Source organism: Acomys russatus, chromosome 9, assembly GCF_903995435.1.
Source record: "Acomys russatus chromosome 9, mAcoRus1.1, whole genome shotgun sequence".
In the NCBI taxonomy this organism is placed as follows: domain Eukaryota; kingdom Metazoa; phylum Chordata; class Mammalia; order Rodentia; family Muridae; genus Acomys; species Acomys russatus.
In genome coordinates this window covers 3573782-3594422 of record NC_067145.1, presented here as the reverse complement: position 1 = coordinate 3594422, position 20641 = coordinate 3573782, and the positions used below count along the sequence as shown (strand labels likewise).

Below are 20641 nucleotides of genomic sequence, written 5' to 3'. Positions count from 1 at the left end.
GAAAAAAACCATGGAATGATGTGTTCATGACCTTGGGTAACGGTGCTTAAACAGGTTATAAAATATACTAGCCATTAATGAAAACTCACTAGGAATAAGTCCAATATTGTTCCATGAAAATCCTATTATAGACATAATCATGGTTTAGACTTTAATGAGACTGATGATGTATTAGTTTTCCCATGCTGTTGTAACAAAGTGCCATATGCTGAGTGGCTTAAGCCATACTAGTGTACTGGGGCCAGCATGGTTGCATTCTGGGGAGAACTCTGTTTTGCAGATGGCCACATTCTTTGTGTGTATTGGTTGGTGCGGGCTTGGGGGAGTGTTCCTGGGTCCCTGTGAGGCATAGGGCACTGCAGAGAATGGGGCTCGGGCAAACAGTCCACTTTCTTAATATGTTCTAACATGCAAGGAGAGATGGGGAAGGAAGAGGAAGAAGAGGGGCCTCTTCTTTGTATCATGTAGTTATAGCTGGCCTACAGCTGTGTAGACTTGGCTACCTTGAGCATGCTTCTGACTCCTAAGTCCTGTGATTGCAGACATGTCTTTTTATAATGCCACATTCTTATTGGATTAGGCACCTTGCCCTGTGACCTCCTTAACCTTAACTGCCTTACAAAATCCTCTTCTCCATGAGCAGTCACGTGGGGATTTGGGGATACCGACATCTATTTTGGCGAGACACAACTCAGACCATAAAGATGGCTTTGCATTTTGTAGTAGCATGTGCCATCCCATACAGTGGCTTGTACCCGGTTATGCCTCCAGCATTCTGTTTTAAGGAGCAATTGGCTGTGTAACTGTTTACTCCTCCCTAGCTCTCCTGAGTCCATTTGAATTGTACTTTTGTTGTATTGTGGTCTTTGTGATGTATTGTTTACATCCTTATCAGAGAGCCTGCCACATAACGTGGCCCATGCTCTATGGATGTTGGAGATGCAGTGATGCCATTGTCTGATGATCTAGTTTTATCTGTGAATGGGACGTCTGAATTCTCACTCTGTAATATAGACCATAGAGGTGTGAGCAGGGCTTGATGGTACTGGAAGGATCTATTTCTTGATCTGGTTGGTATTAAAATGTGCCCATCTTCCTATATATAATTCTTCAGGCTGAATACTTCTCCTTTGCATACTTATATATGTTATGTGTTAACAAAACATGTGCCATGTGTATGCCAAGCATACAATATGTAAGTTCAGCTTGAAAAGACATTATGTTAGCGTGAGTTTGTAAAACACAGTTATGTATATATATTATTTACCAAAATCCAATTTTTTTTTTGTCCAAATTATCAAAATTGAAAGCATTTACCTTCCACTGAGCACGGACTCGTCTAGAAACAAACCCTGAAGTCTATTATAGCAGAGCATATGGTTCTACATTCAGGGTCATTTGCCGCAGCTTACCATGGTACCATGGAAAACACAGACGAGCATTGCTCAGATGCTGGTGAGGAGGCAGCTGATCTGCTGACTTGGAAGGGTCTGCGGATTGATCACTATGCAGAAGTTTGAGATAAGCACAAACATATGTAACTTGTTCATGATGATGATGATGATGTTTGTGGAGTGTCTGTAGAAAGCCACCCAGAACACCTGGAGGTAAAACAGGAAACCTTGTTACTGCCTAACTTACTTAATAAACATTGCAAATTTCACTTCATTTAAGTCAATAAAACCAAAACGTATTTTCCCTTTTGCGCCTCTGTCACCTTCGTTTAAAGTATTACCAAACATTCCACAATTGATAGGTTTCCCTTTATTTTCTTCACATCCATTCATGGGCAGAAGTCAAAAATCTTCTTCCAGTGATATTGAGCAAAGTAGGCAAGGCCACTTGCCTGCGGGTGCTATCATTAATTGAGTTTAAAGCACCAGAGAATCTAGACACATTGTTTTGCTTTAAAAAAAAAACATTCAAAGTAATTTTTTGCCAGTGTTAGTTGCCCCTCCACCTCCCCTCCTTCCCCTCCCTTGAAGGCAGGAAAAGGGAGAAAGTCAAGTGTCTTCATTTGTCTTTAGCTAGATTTATAAGCAGTTGTCAAACTCCTAGGAGAGGGAACCTTGGGAAGTGATTTTAGTTGTGAAGGAGAGGAAGCTTCCAGAGCTGGTCTTCCATTTGTAACAGTAAAATTCCTACGAGGGAAGTTTTGTGTCTGTGGCCCAGGACCCAGTATATGGAGGGGCCCTCAGAAAGAAAGAAGCGGGGAGGGACGCAAATGCCTACGCCCATCTAGAACAGGTAGAGATGACATGGCTAGAAAGACAAAGATATCAGCCCTTATCTAGCAGAGAGCCAGTATGCTAAAGCCCATGCTTGCAAAATTAGCAATAGGCATATTTATATAACAGTGTTTTAAGAAAGACACAGTGCTGGGTTGTGGTGGTGGGGGGGCAGGGAGGAGAGACTGGAATTTCATGCTGCTGTTTCATTAGCTAATATAAAATTAGAAGGTAGAACTCATCCAGGTGGCACAAGCTGCCGTTATTCCAGCCCTCGAGAAGGCTAAAGAAGGAAGATTTCAACACCATCTTGGTCTATGCAGTGAGCTCCAGGTGAACCTGGCCTCTACCTGGAAAAGCAAAACAAAGTAAGTTGCAAACAACAACCACCCAAATTTAGTTATGTTCACCATCCATTTTTTTGTCCACCATCCATTCATTGGGGGGAACATGCTCCAAGCAGATCCCAGGGTGAAACTCCCAAGTCTCTTGTTGAATCTACTTCTCACCTAATGTCCTTAAGAGCCTGACTTTCTACTCTGGAAGCAGGTCTGTCTGGATTTGGTAGCAGTTCTGTATGGTTATGTTGTTGTTGTTGTTGTTTTGTTTTGTTTTCTGAGACAAGGTTTTTCTGTGTACCCTTGGCTGTCCTGGACTCACTTTGTAGACCAGGCTGGCCCCTAACTCACAGTTTGAGGAGGGGCGGTGTATGAATTTGGGCGAGATACGCAGCCTTTCCCTGCCTCAGTCTTTTTGGCTGTGAAATGGGGATGATGCTAAAATCACACCTTCTTGGTATGGTTGCTATGGGGATTAAAAGCACTTCAGAGAGGGCCCTGTGCCCAGAAGACAGAAGATCATACAGATGTTAGTTTTAATACTCATGATTATTATTTATTCAACGCTATGCACCAGAGAGTATTTTTAAGCAATAAAGAGCAGACCAGCAAGGGACGCATCTGCATTAGGGCACTGGCTCGGCCCGAGATGCACCAAGAACTCCGATGTCAAAAGTCAAGAAGTTGTCTGATACAGAAGGATTCAAATGGGGGTGGTATGCCGTCCCTAGGCAGCTGAAAGCAGATTCCAATGTGGCATGGAGGCCCGGAAGATGACCTCTAGTGGCTTCAATGATCCTAAGGGTCTACTGTAGTGTGACAGAGATTATCTCTGTAGAGTCACCTTGCCTGGTTTCCCTGCATGTAGATCAGCCTTGGTTTTCCCGCACTCAAAATGAAGCAGACTTTGAATTTATTTATGGGGCACTTGAACACCTGAAAATGCCAACGTGTAAGGAAATATATTCTTACCTTGCTAACAGGATTAGGTTCATTACAGGATCATGAGTAGAAACCACGGGGTGGGGCTTCACTCCTAACCAAAGGTTAGCAAGAACCGCCCCCCCCCAAGCTGCTTTGCCATGTGGGGCGTGGCCATCACCCACAGACCTCAGCCAGTGACCACAGTCTTCCTCTGCTGGCAGCTTCCTAGGGCCTCTGATCTTTCCCAGAGATCTGGCGAGGGTGTTTTCTTTTTAGTGCACTCCTCTTTAGTTTATTTATTGTTGTCTGTTTTCATTAGGGCTTGGAGGTCAGAGCGTCAGTTTGCCCTGGAGCTTGCACCCTTTTTTGGGTCAGTACCAGCAACTCCAGCCAGCTGTGCACGTCCCTTAGGAGGGGAGGCGGGGGGGGGGGGGTTGTCCTCAGCTGGAGAGCTAAAAGTACTGGCCCCCGCATTGGCATTGTTTCTATTTCCCAATCTTAGCCTTGCCAGCGCCTCCTTTACAGAGGACCTTCTCTGTTACAAAGGGGTTGGGGTTGCCAGAGTTACCTGGAGCTCGGTCTCCGTTTCTGGAGCGTCTAAAGTTGCCATCCGCCACCAGGAGGGGACCTGCTCTCCCTAATCTCCATTTGGCCTTTGCATCTGAGTGGCCTAACCTCAGCTGTCCATGTGGGCCTTAAATCCCGTTTATCTTCTTAGCACCCCAGACCTGGACAGCCCCGCCCACCTCATTCCCGCTCGCAAATTACAGCCCCTCCCTTGCGCTTCCTCTAGAGTTCTGAACTGAGCGGAGTAATCTTTGAGGTGTGTTAGGGAAAGTGGTTTAAACTGGGTGCAAGCGACCTACAGAGAGCGTGAGGAAAGAAGGGTCCAGCCAGTGGAACCTAGGCACCCCAAAAGTTCAGAGCCAGGATCCAGCCGAGGACCCATGGTCCCGTAATCTGACTCTACGAACTCCCGCGGAGTGTGGAAATCGGTCCCACCCAAGCCCCCGATCTAGGTCACCCGCGGGGAAGGGCTGAGCTGGGGGCGGTGTGCTCAGGAGGTGGGCGAGGAGTGAGTCGATTCAGACCCCGGCCCTTGCTCTTCCACTAGATTGTAATTCCACCTCCTGTGGGTCGAGCCGCCCTCCCTCAGGCGGTCAGTGCGTCCCTCCCCTCAGCCTCCAGCGTCCACTCCCCAACCTCGAAAAGCTCTGCCGCCGCGAGCCCGCTCCACACCAGCACGCCAGCCTCCCAAATGCTGCCTTGTCTCCTCGGACTCCCGAGTGGTTCCTGATTCAGCTCCCTGGGTCCTCCACCTTCTCATCCTCGCGTCACTGGCGTCCCCCACGTCCCCCAGGAGACGCCCTTCCCCTGCGCGCCCGGGACTTGGTGAAACTTTGCAGACACCGTCGCTGAGATGGATTTAATCCCAACCTTCTTGCTCCGTTTCTTGCTCCTGGCCTGCTGCGTCCCACCCGGCGCCCTGTCACTCCGAACCGCTCTGCGAAAATCAGGTAAAGCGCTCAGTGCGCCCTGAGCCATGGTGCCGGGAACACCCCAGTCCCGGTCTTCGGTGGGGTCGCAGAGCAAGCAGCTTCACACTGCTCTCTCCGCGGACCAGCGTGGGCTCAGCCCGCCCAGGCTACGCGCAGAGCTAGCCTAGACAGGAGCCTCTCCCTCCCCCAGCCCAGCCAGTACCAAGGAAATTGTTTGTTAAAAAGCTCCGTTTTCCAGAGCTAGCAGAGGTGGCGGGATCTGTATGGGATCACAGACTGCTAAAAGTTGGGGGCAGCCATCGCTCTTTCTTGGTTACGGAGGGCTGAGGGAGAGCAGAGGACTTCAGCAGCTCCTCCTGTTTCTTTGAACATCTTATTAGATTCATATTGCCTAGAGCCCAGCCATTTCCTGTTGAGTGTCTGAACGTTTGGCTTGAGCCCCCCTTCCTGGCTCTGGTCCTGTCCAAGCACTGGGTAGGGACCTGCACTTTCTCTGTTGTTGGAGTTCTTTTGCAGCCCGGGGGGCATTTGTGCTGAAAGGAGCCCACAGTGGGTTGTTAACCTGATCTTTTTAGAACTCCTCTCTTTGCTCTGCTGTTCAAACAAAGATGTATGTATGCACTGTAGGCTAGCTAGTACAAAGGATCGAAGAGACCATAAAGCCACAAAAACTCACATTCTCTCTAGGTAAAAGTATGTCTTTATCTACATTGATTTGCTGTGCCATAAAGGAAAGTAGAATATTTTAAACAATAAAGTTCCTAACATTGTTTCTGAATAACGATTTTTATTCTTTGTTAGCTAGGACCATATTTAGAATTGTGTGTGTTGGGGGGGGGGGGGAGAAACATTGCTTTTTCTTAGCTTACTTTGCAAGTGGGGGTTGTCTTATGGGATTAATTACGGCCTCTGAACAATGGAAAACAATCTAACTATTTGAATCCAGCTTGTAAAACCTCACAGAAAGTGGAGTCTGCCCTCACAAATGTTTCTACAAGAAAGTGGCAAACCAGGAAAAAAAAATTATCAGAGTGCAAAGAAAATAATCTTGGCAGGTTTCCATTTGGCTGCTTAAATATTTCTTACTGTATTGAAGAGATATGGAGAGAGTGGGCAGCAGTGGAATATGACTTTTTCACGTACTCTGGTGCCTCATATTTGACCATGTCCCCTGGAGGGGGAGACCTGGTGGCACTCAGAGGAAGGACAGCAGGTTACCAAGAAGAGACTTGATACCCTATGAGCATATACAGGGGGAGGAAGTCCCCCTCAGGAACAGTCATAGGGGAGGGGAATAAGGGGAAAATGGGAGGGAGGGAAGAATGGGAGGATACAAGGGATGGGATAACCATTGAGATGTAACAAGAATAAATTAATTAAAAAAATATTTCTTACTGCACAAGTATCTATCTGGAGTAGTAGGCTGGTTGCCTTTTATCCTAGGAGGTATCTCAGTCTTCAAGCTTTAGCTGCGGTCACCTGTATCCCCACCCCCCTTACCTGACTTAGCTTTTAGGACTGCTCTCTGCTTCTGTACTGCACTTGGATTTGGAACAAATCTGTCTGCACACCATCCAGTTCACTTGGGAGGCAGCACCAGCCACCCAAGGTTGTCTCATAGCAACTTGCCTTCTTGCATCTCCATACATCTTCCAGCATCTCAACATGAGGATCCCTTGAACTTTCTTCCTTAAGAATACCACATTGGGACCACTTGAGCTCTGCAGGTTTGTGCACATGAAAACGATCTAGCCATGTTTGACTAGCATGTGCATACATCCATCCATGCCTCTGATCCTGAGTGCCATACACAGAGTTCTTTAAGGAGAGACTCCAATCCGTTTAAGCAGGCTGCAAAATTATTTCACAAGAACCTGCTGTATAAAACTGCACACATGTTTTCCCCTGTTCCTTTATTTTATTTTTTTTTGGGGGGGAGGGGTCATTCCTCTCCTAAAAACATTTCTGTCTGGCTCACTCAGTATCTTTTTCAAATATTCACGTCACCAGTGTATCATGTTGGCTTCTTTGGTTTTACTTAAACCAAAGGAGTGTGTGTGTGTGTGTGTGTGTGTGTGTGTGTGTGTTGGGGGTGATTTTGAAAACTTCCTTTTAAATGTTCTTGGCCTCATCAAGGTGGGATGAATATTTAGACTAACTCCAGCCTAAAAAAGGCCTATTAAAAAATTAGTTCATAATTTTATCCAGACAATGGTTTTCAGGTTGGAAAGCTGCTTGGGTGAAAAATGAGAGCTACTTCATAAACTTCAGGGGGAAGTTTCCTTGTGGCCTCATTTACATCCTACGGAAAGACTAGTTTTTGATCCGTAAAATTGGTCCAGATTAAAAACTGAATGCGCCCCGGTTGGCTCTGATGTGAACAGCAGAGGGGCTCATTTATAATCTTCCCCAGACACCAGAGAATCCTGCTCGGACCCATAGGGGAGTGACTTTGTACCTTGTTTTCCACCATAGAAATTGGCTTGTGTGCAGTACTTTGAAGGTGGCGTGGCTACCACACAGGCATTCCAAAGCAGTCTGGTTTGCTTATCTATTTATTCCTCTGTACTCGACTCAATCGACTTTGGATATTTAGAGTTTAGTTTTGAAGTCTTGGATTCCAATTAACCTGAAGGTCCCTTCTCTTCTTTTAGAAAGAGACAGGTAGGAAAGAACCCTTTGCCCCCTCGCCCTAAGGTGTAGCACCTTCTGGCACAGAGCATTAGGAAAGCAAGCTCCACATATGCCAAGACTCACAAGAGTTGCCACTACAGTGTCAAATTAAGTCAAATTAAATAATAATAACTGACATTAATTAAGTGCGTGTTACACTATTCTGAGAACTTGACACATACGGATTTCTTTAATCAAGCCTGCAGCTTTGTGAGCCCCATGCTGCTAGTTTCTTTGTTTTACTGCTGGGGGTGGGGGTGGGGATGGAAGGGTGGGAGTTTGGGGGTGGGGGGAGGTTTTTTGAGGAGAGGCTGTGGTTTGGAGGAGTTCAATATCTTACCTGAGGCCACACAGAGGCTAAGCGTGGAATGGAAATGTAGGCTCTGGTATTTGGCACAGAATCCCAGGCCTCTACTGTCCTGTTTGCAGAGCTATATAGCCTTGGGCGTTTTCAAGGTTGAGTTCCCCAGGGACAGAGTCGCTGTAACCTAGGTAGAGGGCCTTGCCTTGCTGTTTTGTGAGGGAGACCTGTGTCACCTAGGGAACATGACTGGGCCTCCAAGCCAAACAGTACCTACACTAGGGATGAGGGTACAGGAAGCCACTGTCCCCTGATAGTGCAGGTAGCCATACAGATCAGCAAGGAACTGCTTGCTTCCTTCTGTTACACAGATGGGGGCTAATGTTTGGGGGGACAGAAAGACACTGGAGTCCCTTGGAGGTAGAAGCGTGAGAAGGTGAAGGGCCCTGTGTATACACCACCTGAACAACCACCCCTGAACACACCACCCCTGCACGCATCATCTGCACACAACACCCCTGCACACAACACCCTTGAACACACCACACCTGCACACACCATCCCTGCACACAACACCCCTGATCACACCACTCCTGCACACACCACCCCTGATCACACCATCCCTGCACACAACATCCCTGCACACAACACCCCTGAACATACCACACCTGCACACACTACCCCTGATCACACCACCCCTGCACACACCACCCCTGCACACACCACCCCTGCACACACCACCCCTGCACACACCACCCCTGCACACACCACCCCTGCACACACCACCCCTGCACACACCACCCCTGCACACACCACCCCTGCACACACCACCCCTGCACACACCACCCCTGCACACACCACCCCTGCACACACCACCCCTGCACACCACCCGACACACCACCCTGAACACACCACCCCTGCACACACCAGCCCTGCACACACCACCCCTGCACACACCACCCCTGCACACACCACCCCTGAACACACCACCCCTGAACACACCACCCCTGAACACACCACCCCTGCACACACCACCCCTGCACACACCACCAGCCTGCACACACCACCCCTGCACACACCACCCCTGAACACACCACCCCTGCACACACCACCGCTGATCACACCACCCCTGCAGGTCTCCAGGTTCAGAAACACAATATGCCAGAAAGGCTTCATTCACATCCTGCCCTGTCGTAGACTGGGAGCAAGTGACAACTCCTCATTTTGCAATGGGACTGAGAGGGACTCAGTGATTTGTCCAAGGTAACATCAAAAGCAGAACTAGGGTTACTGTGAAGACCCCAACACTAGTGGCCTGTAGCCTCTTCTGCTTCTGAGCATGGTTTTCCTCTGGGGGGATTCACACAACCGTGGGTGGACAAGCAGGCAGGGAGCTTTCACTATGAAGATCATTTCTAGGCAGCTTTATTGAGGCGAAGACGTTCAGGAAAATTCTTCCTTTTCAGGGATAGTGTGGTAAATTCTAATAAACATATGCAGCAAGGACACCCTCAGCTGTCCAGCCTCAGCCCGCAGTACCACCTAAAAGGCTGTATTCCCCTCATGGCCTGTCCACAAGCTAGTCCCTTGCAGGCCTTGGTTTTGGAATGTGTTTTCTTTACTCAAGAATATAATCATGTGCTCCTTGGTGGAGAATCCACCCCATCAAAGCCCCTGGCAACTGATGATCTGATTTCTGTTCCTATAGTTTTGATTCTTCCAGAATGCCATATTTTGTGTCTGCTTTCTTATACCCAGTGCAACACTGACAAGATCAATCCATGTACAGTGGCACTTATTAGTGGTTTGCTGCTTTGTTACGGGTTAGTAATAGTCCTTGTTTCATAGATCTTAGATGAACGCAGTTTAACTCTTGACTAGGGAACGGCGTTTCAGGTGTTTTCAGCTTAGGGCTGTGGTGAGTGAGGCCGCTACATGCAGTTACCTATGTGTCTCTGAGTGGTTATGCTGTGGTGAGCGGGGCCGCTACATGCAGTTACATGTGTGTCTCTGTGTGAATATGCTTTTATTTATCCTAGTAAGAAGCCAAGTGGGATCAGTACTTCCAGTGGGCTGAACATTCCAAGAGAACACTGGTTTTTCAGAGTGGTTGTACTGTTCCGTATTCCTAGGTGCAGTGTATGGGAGTTCTGCACGTGCTGGCTCCCTACAGCATCCTGTACATGTTCTAGTTTTATTTCTGTAGCTGTGAGGAAGAAACAAAAACAAAACCTTTAAAAAAAATTAGTGGAGGATGGGTTTAGTTCATAATTCCATGTTGTAGTCCGTCACTGGCAGAAACAGGAATTTGAAACGGGCAATTGTGTCAGATCCAATCAAGAGCAAAGAGAATTAAGTACATGCATGCTCACTCGCTTGCTTGTGCTCACTGATTTCCCTACTTATATGTTCATGATTTCTTTTACTAGAGAATGGTGCTGCCCACAGTGGCCACGCCTTCCCGCATCAACCACGGTAGTTAAGACAGTTCCCACGAGCCAGAGCCAATTCGACGTTGGTAATCCCTGACTAATCCTGTCTTCCCAGATCATTCTAAGTTGTGCCAAGTTGAAAATGAAAGCTTACCATCTGCATCCAGTTGGTTCTTTGTCACCTCTCTGTTTGTTTGCTGCGTTGACTAATAATATTGAACTTTCTTTTTCTTGTGTCATTTGCCTCTTAAGTTTCTTTGGATCCTTTGGCTTTTTCTGGAAAAAAAGAGATGTTTGTTTTCTTACCATTTTTTTTTTAGTGTTCTTTGTACATTTTGAGTGCAGTCCTTTATCAGACAAATGCTTTGAAAACACGAGCTTCCCAGGTGCAATTTTCCAGTGGTTTTTATGCACACATGCATGCTTGTGCACGTGCACACCTAGGTGTGCAGCAGTGGGTACACATGTAGAGGTCAGAGGAAACCCCAAATGTCATTCCTCTAAACCTATCCACCTCTTTTGATGAAGGGTCTCACGCTGGCCTGTGTCTAATCAATAGGCCGGACTTGCTGTGTCCCCCAGTCTCGTTCTCCCCAGCCTTGAGATTACAAGTACATGTCACCAAGAGCAGAAGTTTTACACGGTTCTAGAGATTGAATTAGGTCCTCATGATTGCAAGGCAAACACTTGGCTGACTGGGCCATCTATTCAGCCCTTTCCTTTTGCTTACTTTTCTCTTTCTTTCTTTCTTTCTTTCTTTTTGTTTTTGCTCTTGCTTTTGTTTTGCTTTGTTTTGTTTTTTTTTTGTTTTTTCAAGACAAGGTTTCTCTGTGTAGCCCTGGCTGTCCTGGACTCACTTTGTAGACCAGGCTGGCCTCGAACTCATAGTGATCCGCCTGCCTCTGCCTCCCGAGTGCTGGGATGAAAGGCGTGCACCACCATGCTCGGTTTCCTTTTGCTTTCTTAAAGGTATCTTTCAAAAAGAAGATCATTTCAACTTGATTTGATCCGATTTATTCCCTTTTAATGATTATTCTTTTTAGGACAACTTAACCCATGATTGCAAAAATGTTCATCCTTATCTAGAAGGTTTTAAGTTTCCACTTTGGTCTACAAATTATTTTGAGCTACCTTTTTTGGATGAGGAGTGATGTATTTGTGTATTTATTTGTGTGTGTGTGTGTGTGTGTGTGTGTGTGTGTGTGTGTGTGTGTGTGTGTTTTACATAGGGTCTCTCTGGATAGCCCTGACTGTCCTGGACCTCACTATGTAGATCAGGCTAGCCTAGAACTCATGAAGATCTGCCTGCCTCTGCCTCCTGAGTGCTGGGATTATAGTGTGTGTCACTGTGCCAGGCCATAAAGTGTCATATTTGGATCAAAGTTTTCTTAAGGATTTGTAGATATGTTGGCATTGTTACATAGTACTGTTGTTGTGCTTGGTGGTGTTGGTGGTGAGGGGGCGGTTAGCTTAATGAATTGTTGTGCACCTGCCCACAGAAACTGGTGCCACTCAGGCCTACTCACATCCTCTTGCATCAGATGAGGGGTGGCTCTTAGGGGTGTCTTTGCTGTGTCATGTCTGTAGCTGGGTGCCATAAGTCACAATAGGTGTACTGAGGACTTTACGATTTATGGATTAAACGGCAGTGTTCCCAATCCTAGGGTGTGGAGTTGTTTTTTTATTGAGACAAAATCCATGGCATTATTAAATCTGCCACAGGTACACAGGAATGAGAGAGCACATGGGTCCTGATTTTCCTCTTGACTTTTCCATTTTGCCTGAGCTCCCAAGGCCAGTGGGAAAAAATAAAGCAGGGTTCAGGGCTCAAGGTTTTCCTGGAGGAGCTGACTTTCTCCACAGTCATCCTCAATATGGCACAAGCCCATAATATTTTCCTTTCCACTTCCTTAGTATTTCTCCACCCATAGGATTAGATTAAAATGAAGATCTAGGGAAATTTTTTAAAGTTCCAGAAGAAGAGTTAGCTCACAGGCAGGTGCCTTCCTCACCGGTGGAGGTTGAAGCATCCGGGTCTCTCCAGGGGGATACTGCTTCTCAAATGCCACCCGCATCAAACTCCCTCTCTATAAGTCATGTTCTTACTTAGAACTCATATTATAGACTTTTTCCAAGTTACGTGATTTGGGGAACTCATCTTTTTCTTTTACTAGAAAGTTCTTTTCTATCACAGTGAAGTTGTATTGGTTCTATAAAGGCCTTCTCTCTCTCTCTCTCTCTCTCTCTCTCTCTCTCTCTCTCTCTCTCTCTCTCTCTCTCTCTCTCTCTGTGTGTGTGTGTGTGTGTGTGTGTGTGGTGTGCTCTCATGACCGTATGATATCTATTTGTTCCTAGCTGGTAATGCTCCATGAACTTCAAGAATCATGGCAGGAGAAGCCTCTGGGTCTTCACTGAGCTGTTCTTCCCCTTTTCCATGCACTTCTCTATCGTGTCTGGTAACTACGAAGAAGTGTTTCTCTTTGTTTTTCTCTGTCTTTCTCTCTTTCTCCATGTCTGTGTCTGATTGAAACAAAGGAGAGAGATCAAGGTCAGGGGTAAATATGATTTAACACAAGGCTGTGCTTTCCTTTGAAGAAGAGTGACTTGTCCAGAAAGAAACCATATATATACATATATACATACATACATACATACATACATATGCATATGCATATACATATCCAGAACTTAGAGTTCACTGGGGAATAGTAGTCTGTAGTTTTCTTTTGTTCTCCCACCCCTGCTTTGTTAATTTGACCTAAAAATATCCAATGATTTCAAGTTGGATTTATGAAAGTCCAGACCCATATGTTTGAGGTTATGGTGGGGCTCAGCTTCCACATGCTTTGTCCTGTGGGTACCTTGAGTTCCCATAACTCACTCAGTGAGGTTACATGGGTTCATAGTCTTTTCCAACCATTTTGAGTCCACTGGTGTGGCCCTCCCTTTTGAAGAAGGACCCAAAGTGTGTCTCCATGCAGAACTGATTGAAGAAGGGAGTCTCAGGTGGAAAAAAAAATTATATAAACAGCCAGCAGAGTGCACAGTTCCAGAGCTGGCTGGTGTAGGACTTGGGTGGGGGTATAGGGGTGGGGGTAGGGGGGTGGCGGGTGGCCCTCGGCAGGCAGGTACAAAGGTCCTCAGGTGTGCATTAGTAATTTCTAGAGTATACTCCTCGCATTAGTGGTTGAAACACAAAACTCCAGGAGAGTTGACAGCAGGTGACTCACCGTCTACACATGGAGAGTTTAGGCTCCTCTGCCTGCTCTGCTACACCCACAGTTCCTGTTTATCTCTGCCCCATCAAACTCTGCCAGTTAGCAGCAGCATTCATGCAGGTGAAACTTAGTTAAGCAACCGTGTATAGACTCAGTGAGGTTTCTGGAGGTTGGGCTGGGGATTTTTTGTCTTCTTTCTTCCTTGGTTACTGTTGTTATTTATTAGCTTTAGAGCCGGGCTTGGTAGACAGCCCAGGTTAACTCTGAAGAGGTAATGCTCCAGCTTCAGGCTCCTGAGTGACTTATGACACCTTTTCGGAGCCAAACCATCCACACCTCCTTTCTCTACCTATCCTCTCAGGGATGGCTACATGTGGAAGGGGACCCCACAAAAAGACCGACAGCCACACCATGCTCCACAGAACCAATCCCTACCCTCCCTTCTCTCCTCACCTTCACAAAGCTGCTTCATTTACCTTGTAAGGGGCTCCTGGCTGAGCAGGTGTGTACGCACTTCAATATTCAGCCACCTTGGGGCCAAGCTCTGGGCTTTCTTGTTAGTTATTTGGTGACGTTTGGAAAACTATGTAAGCTATGCAACCTTTCTCTAGTTTCCTTATCTGCAATTAATAAATGAATAAATAACAATTTTAAGGAAAGTACATACCCTATAGGCTCCTTCAGAGAACCAACGAGACAGTGAATGTACCAAGGCATTGGGTAAGACTGACTGGTGCCTAAGGGTAAAATCGAAGAAACTGTTAATCTGGGTTAGAAGGAAAAGCTTGAAAGAGTAAATATACAAACATATTTACAGGCTTACTAACAAATACAAGCATTTGTGACTTCATTTCTTTTTATCCTTTCCTGTACATGTTAATGTATCATTGCATGTGATTTAATTTGTAGTGACTCATAAACATTTGAGATATCTTACAAATTAATTTATGAATCAAAAATTGTTCAGCCACAAACCTTGATTTTATGCTTGGGATATGAGGCTGCCAGGTACGTGTTTCATGTTTCCTTTTAATGAATTACCTGTGTAAAACAGTATAACCCTTGGGGACGATGCTTGAATTTTGCCCGGTAACTATTTTGGGTCCAGTTTTACAGGATTAAGGGAAGGGAAGGAGTCTCTTAAAGAATATTCTGATGCTTGGTGTGTGGCAGGGAGTTGGCCCAATGTAGTCAGGTACTAGGAGATAGCTCGGGTCTTGTGCACTGGTAATAGTGACACAGAAAGACAGGCCAGGCCCTGTGAACTTTCTGTAATGACTCTTCTGGTTCCTTGGCTGTAAGAAGCCCTCACTTCCCCCAGGCGACCCCACTGCTAGCTTACTCTGAAAACCAAAGGAAGAAAAGCAGACCAGTGTTTTGAAAGAGCTGAAGTGGTGTGTGTGTAAGGAAGGATGAGCCATTCCAGGCCGAGCATCCACGATCCAAAATCCGAAACCCCAAAACCAAAACTTTTTGAGTACCGACATGGTGCCTCAAGGGGGAAAACCCACAGATGACTTGACATGTAAAATTTAGTTTGATGCACAATATTATTTAGAACTTTTCATTAATTACCTTTAGGCTATATGTAGAAAGCATTTGTGAAACATAAATAATGTGCTTTGTGTTTTGACTTGGAGGCCCATCCCTCCCCTACCCCTGCAAGCATTGTTACATATATGCAAATATTCCAAATCTGAAAAATATCCCAACCTCTTCCATTCCAAATCAATTTGGGTAAGGGAAATCTGCCTGCTTCAGCTAAGAGCAATCCCTGTAACGATCGGTGCCTTCCCCACCAGTCCCATGGCTCTGCTCTCATCTGCTTTTATTTCTGAGCCTCTCCCTTCTCACTCCCCAAATGATACCTGAGATGTGTTTCTTATCTGACTCTGCAAATACTGAGTGATTTCAATTTTTAACATTTCGTTTTTGCTGATAAGGCACCCTTGAATCCTAATTCAGTTAATGCTATTTATTTTTCTTAGTGCAATAAGTTTATATTAGCCTTTTAACAGTTTACATTGTGCGAAAGGAATCTTATCAGCAGCCACTTTTCCGTAACATCTGGGCAGTTGGGAACATAATACTTAAATATAACCTGCATTTAAAGCCTTCCTTGGACAGATGGCTAATTTTATTGATCTAATCTTACATTTAGGAATAGGTCCCATGATCCTTTGCTCACAATTCTTGGAGTGAGCAGAGAAATAAATAAGATGGCCAATGGTTGTGAATCAGGAGCCTGTTCCATGCCTGAGATTTATCTGTTAAATACTTCCCTATAAACAGTTGCAGTATGAATTGCTTGAGTCTCTACCTTAGGGGAGTTCAGATAATGCTTGCAGTAACACAGGTAAGAAGGCAGCACTCTAGCAAAAGAATTGACATCTAATTTTACCTCCTGGTGACAGTGCCATGGCATGGTTAAACGTGGAGCGTTACCTCTGCTCTGGCCAGACATCTATGCCCCTGGCCTGGCTAGTTATCACTCGAGCCATTTTACCGTGAACTCCACTCTCAGAGACAGCTGCGCGCGCGCGCGCACGCACACACACACACACACACACACACACACACACACACACACATATCTATCTATATATATATCACATGAGGCAAATTCACACAAGAAACTGTGTGTGGTGGGGCGTGTCTGTATCCTGGAACTTGGGAGGTGAAAGCGGGGACCTTATAAATTCCAGGCCACTGTGCGCTGCTACATAGTGAGACCATCTCAAAAACAGAACATAGACAGGCATGACAATATCAAACTCAAATTCACCCTAAAGCATTGGTTAATCAGGGTTAAACATGTTTTCATTAGTGAATACATAATTGGTTGATAAATGACCACATGTCTCTCTTATTTTGCACTAAGAATCTGGCAAGCCCAGGTCAGTGCTTTCCTCATGTGACAGTGAAGCCACCTGTCTGCTCCAGGTTTGCTTGTCCTGTCACTAGAATAGTGATGTGTCACGAGGTGGTGGTGATGCACACCTTTATTCTCAGCACTAGGAAGGCAGAGGCAGGGGGATCTCTGTGAGTTGGAGGTCAGCTTGGTCTACACAGTGTGGTCCAGGACAGCCAGGTTTACACAGAGAAACCCTGCGTTAAAAAAGAGAGAGAGAGAGAGAGAAACCTTGTCTTGAAAAAACAAAAAAAAGAGAGAGAGAGAGAGAGAAACCTTGTCTTGAAAAAACAAAACAAACAAACAAACACACAAAAAGAATAGCCATTTATCTCCTTCAGCACATACAAGCAAGCATCTGGATTAATCGAGCCAGTTTAACATGGGCTGCGGGATGAACAGCTTCTTAGTTTGGTGGCTTCATACAATATTTATTTTCCATTTACTCGAAGTCCGCCATGTGTATTTCTGGTTGGCTGCTCCCTCGGATGACTCTCTTGTGAGTGGTGACCTCAGGATCTCACCATCCTTTGTTTGGTATCTCCATTTTGTATTGTTACTGTCTTCAAGACGGACCTACAAGGAGGAAGGCGAAGAGCATGAGGGATTGTGGGAGAGGTTCTGTGTGTTATGGCATACCACAGTCACAGAGCCCCAGCTGAACTGCAAGGGTGGCAGGAAACGCATTTGAAGTGTGTCCATGGGAAGATCCTGAATCCAGGACAGTGATTGTCTCCGATGCTCTATTTTGAAATTCCTTAAAGGACCAAGAAGAGGTATTGCCAAATTTGTAGGAGCAGGTCGTCTACAATTTTCGTGTCTTTTTACCTGTGGATGAATTTGAGCCAGAGGGTACTTTCATTGTGTTGTACAGCCTTGCTTGAAAATCAAGCGCTTCCTGTCTCAGATCACGTCCTGTTACTATAGAGGAGTGAGTAAGGAAATGAGAAGCCAAGGATGGGCATTTACAAAGAAAAGAGGAGCTAAGGTGGGTTCGTATAAAGAAGGATTTATTTGGGTTCATGGTCCAAGACCTTAAGGCTGCACCTGGTGATATCGTTGCTGGGAAGAGCCCTGTGATGGTACAGAGAAGACATGGGACATAAAGAAGGGAGGGAGTGTGTGGATGCATCCTTGCCTCTCTTTTTCAAGGCACCTGGACCTAAGTATAAATGCCCCCCCCCATAACCTTATCTAATCCTAAGCACTGCCCAAAGGCCCTAGCTCTAATCGCTGGACACAGATTAAATTTCCACCCTCTCAGTGCCTCACAGTGGGGATTAAATTTCAACACATGTTACCCAGAGGGATGTAGTCAGACTATGTCCGAACCATGGCGGTCACCATCTGTCAGAAACCAGAGCAATATAAGGAAAGACCCTGAAAGCCAAGCAATCCAATTGTTATGTATCTGAGACAAAACATCCTGCTGGGTGAGGATGAAGACAGTTTGGAACAAGGCCCCAAATATGGAGAAAACTACATTAACCTGGGCCCCTCCATTGGGCTTGAACTCTGACAGTTCCTGAGGCTACAGTGATCTGATTTCCAGAATGGACATTATCTGTTCCTCTGGGTTCCTTTCTGCCCTCATAGCTGGATCAGAGAAAGCCTGACTGCAGGTGCATGCTGTAGCTGCTGTCAATCCTGCGGCATAAAACCTACCACCTTTGTCTTGATTCCCTCTTTGCTGAGTGGGCTTAAAGTCTCCTTAGAGCCTCCACCATGTTACCATGTGTCTGTCTATTGCATTATTAACTCTTTTGGAAAATCTCTTATACCAAAGGACAATCTGCCTTAGTGTCCTCGTGGACTCCCAAGCCCAGAACGTTTCAAGCTATATAACTGTGTGTTCTTATATCTTACAAGACGTAAAATCCGTTCATAGAAGTCACCTACGAACTAGTCCAGTGGTTCTCAACCTTCCTAATGTTGCGACTCTTAACACAGTTCTTGATGTGGTGATGACCCCCAACCCTAAAATTATTTCCTTATTACTTCATATCTGTAATTTTGCTACTGTATGAATTGTAATGTGTGTAGTCTGTGTTTTCCAATTATTTGGAGGGTCATGACAGGTTGAAAACCAATAAATTGGGGTGTGGCTTTCTGGGGCTGAGGAGACGGTTCAGAGGCTAGAGCCCTTACCACATGAGCATGAGGTTTCTGATACCCAGAACCCATGTTTGAAAAGCACTTAAGTTCTAACACTGGGGAGGTAGAGACCAGAGGCACTATGGGACTTGCTGGCCAGTCTGTGTAGCCTAATTGAAGAACTCTAGGTTTCTGATGTCTGCCTCTGGCCTCCACACACATGTACACACACATCTATGTGCACTATACACATAAATACAAAAGAATAAGTGAAAGGATGGCTTTCTAGTGTACCAATTAAGATTTTTGCTACTCCACCCACCAGTTTTCTAGAAGCTCCTCTATTTGGGTCCCATCACAGAATGGACTCTTTATGGTAGATAATTTATTCAGTAAGATGCTTCTTAAAATATAACAACAGTCTCTTAGACATAACATCCTGCTGGGTGAGGATGAAGACAGTGTGATGGATCCCACTGACCATAAATTCACAAGTGTGCTTGAATGACTTTCCAAAGCACCTTCAGAAAGATGATGTCATTGCAGCTTTGTCATCTTTGTCCCATTGGGAAGTCAGGGCAGATGACTTAGAAGTAGGGAGATGGCATAGCCAAGACATGAACTTAGGCTGACCAACGGTCTAGCCTTGTTGCTTCTGGTCAGCCCAAAGGTGTATCTGTAGCCAAGAGAGAAGATAACAGTGAAACTCCCGAAAGCAGACTTAAATCTTGCTCTGCTGTATGGCTTGCTATCTTGTAGACTTCTTTGCTTTCCCAGTGTCAAAGGTATCCCCACGTTAATCTGACATTGGAATATTTCTCCCCATCTCAGCCCAGGTAAATGCAAGCTGTGGCTCCCATTGCCCATGGAGGGATCTCACCAGAGAGATTTCCTCTTCATCCTGCCTTCTTTGGAGAGGATGAGTACATGTCATGGGTACCCTGGAATGACTGAGGGCTGTTGACAATGCTACCCCAGTCGGCTGGTGTGCAGATGACAGCCCTTGAATTTCCTGAGTGTCTGATAGGAGAGATTCTTGGTGTCTCGGGGATCACCCAGAGGATTGCCTAGCTTTCTCATCCTTCAAATATTCAACCTCCTTCTTTGGTAGTAAGCAACATTTGTTAATCTTCCAAGGTGGACTATGTGAAGGCCAAGTGACAAGGCTTTCTCTTTGATGCTCTCACAGTTTCTCACTGGTGTCATATGACAAATAAGGCATTGCACTGAATAATTTCTCTCCCAAAGTAATGGATAAACTTCAGCTACAACCCATATGCCAAACACAGGGGAGTCATAGAGATCTCATCAGACAAGTATGTCGTAGAGATCTCAACCAGATGAGTATGTCGTAGAGATCTCAACCAGACGAGTATGCGTTTGAACACCAGCTTCAACATTTACTGTCTGGTTCCAAATGAATACTTCATTTTCCCCTCATTCTTTATCTTTCTTGTCTGAAATCTAAGCTTCACAATACCTAGATAAAGTTATTTAGATGAAGCTATAAAATGCCTAAACATTTGGTGCTCATTAATTGTGTTCTTTATTCTTTATGGAGTTTATATAGAAGCAGAGCTTTTCCATATTGACACAACCTCAGATTTGAATGACATTGACATAGCTATATAAATGATCTTAGGAGCCCATGAAAATGCAAATGAAAGAATTCCATTGCCTTAATTTCATATCACAGATTTTTGGAGTATGTGCCTTCAAATGATGAGTTTAAATGTCTAGATTAGTCATAAAGTTCATGTCCTTGAAAAAAGACCTGAAATTAGAGTCAAAGTTAATAAAAAAATAGTCAATATTCATTTGGAGCCTTGTATAAAATCAGAAAGAAAGGATTAAGCCACTGTAGTAGTAATAGGTTTTTGTATGTAAACTATCAAAAAAAAAAAGGGGGCCCCATTTGTAGATGGAATATTTTTGAAGTTTCTTAGCTATCTTTTTAAAAATCATCCTATTAACAGAATAAATTTAAACATGCTATTTATTTTTAAGAATTTACTTTTGTATT

At 45.2% G+C, this 20641-nt stretch overlaps 1 protein-coding gene across 1 annotated transcript in view; it reads left to right on the top strand.

Annotated features, from left to right (window-relative positions):
• The first annotated feature begins 4560 nt into the window (after positions 1-4560).
• Positions 4561-20641, top strand: part of Egflam (EGF like, fibronectin type III and laminin G domains) — a 168204-nt gene continuing 152123 nt past the window's right edge. The window contains exon 1 of the mRNA XM_051150935.1: positions 4561-5007. Within this exon, the coding sequence (XP_051006892.1) occupies positions 4911-5007 (97 nt within the window). The 5' untranslated portion in view covers positions 4561-4910. The remainder of the gene's footprint in view (positions 5008-20641) is intronic.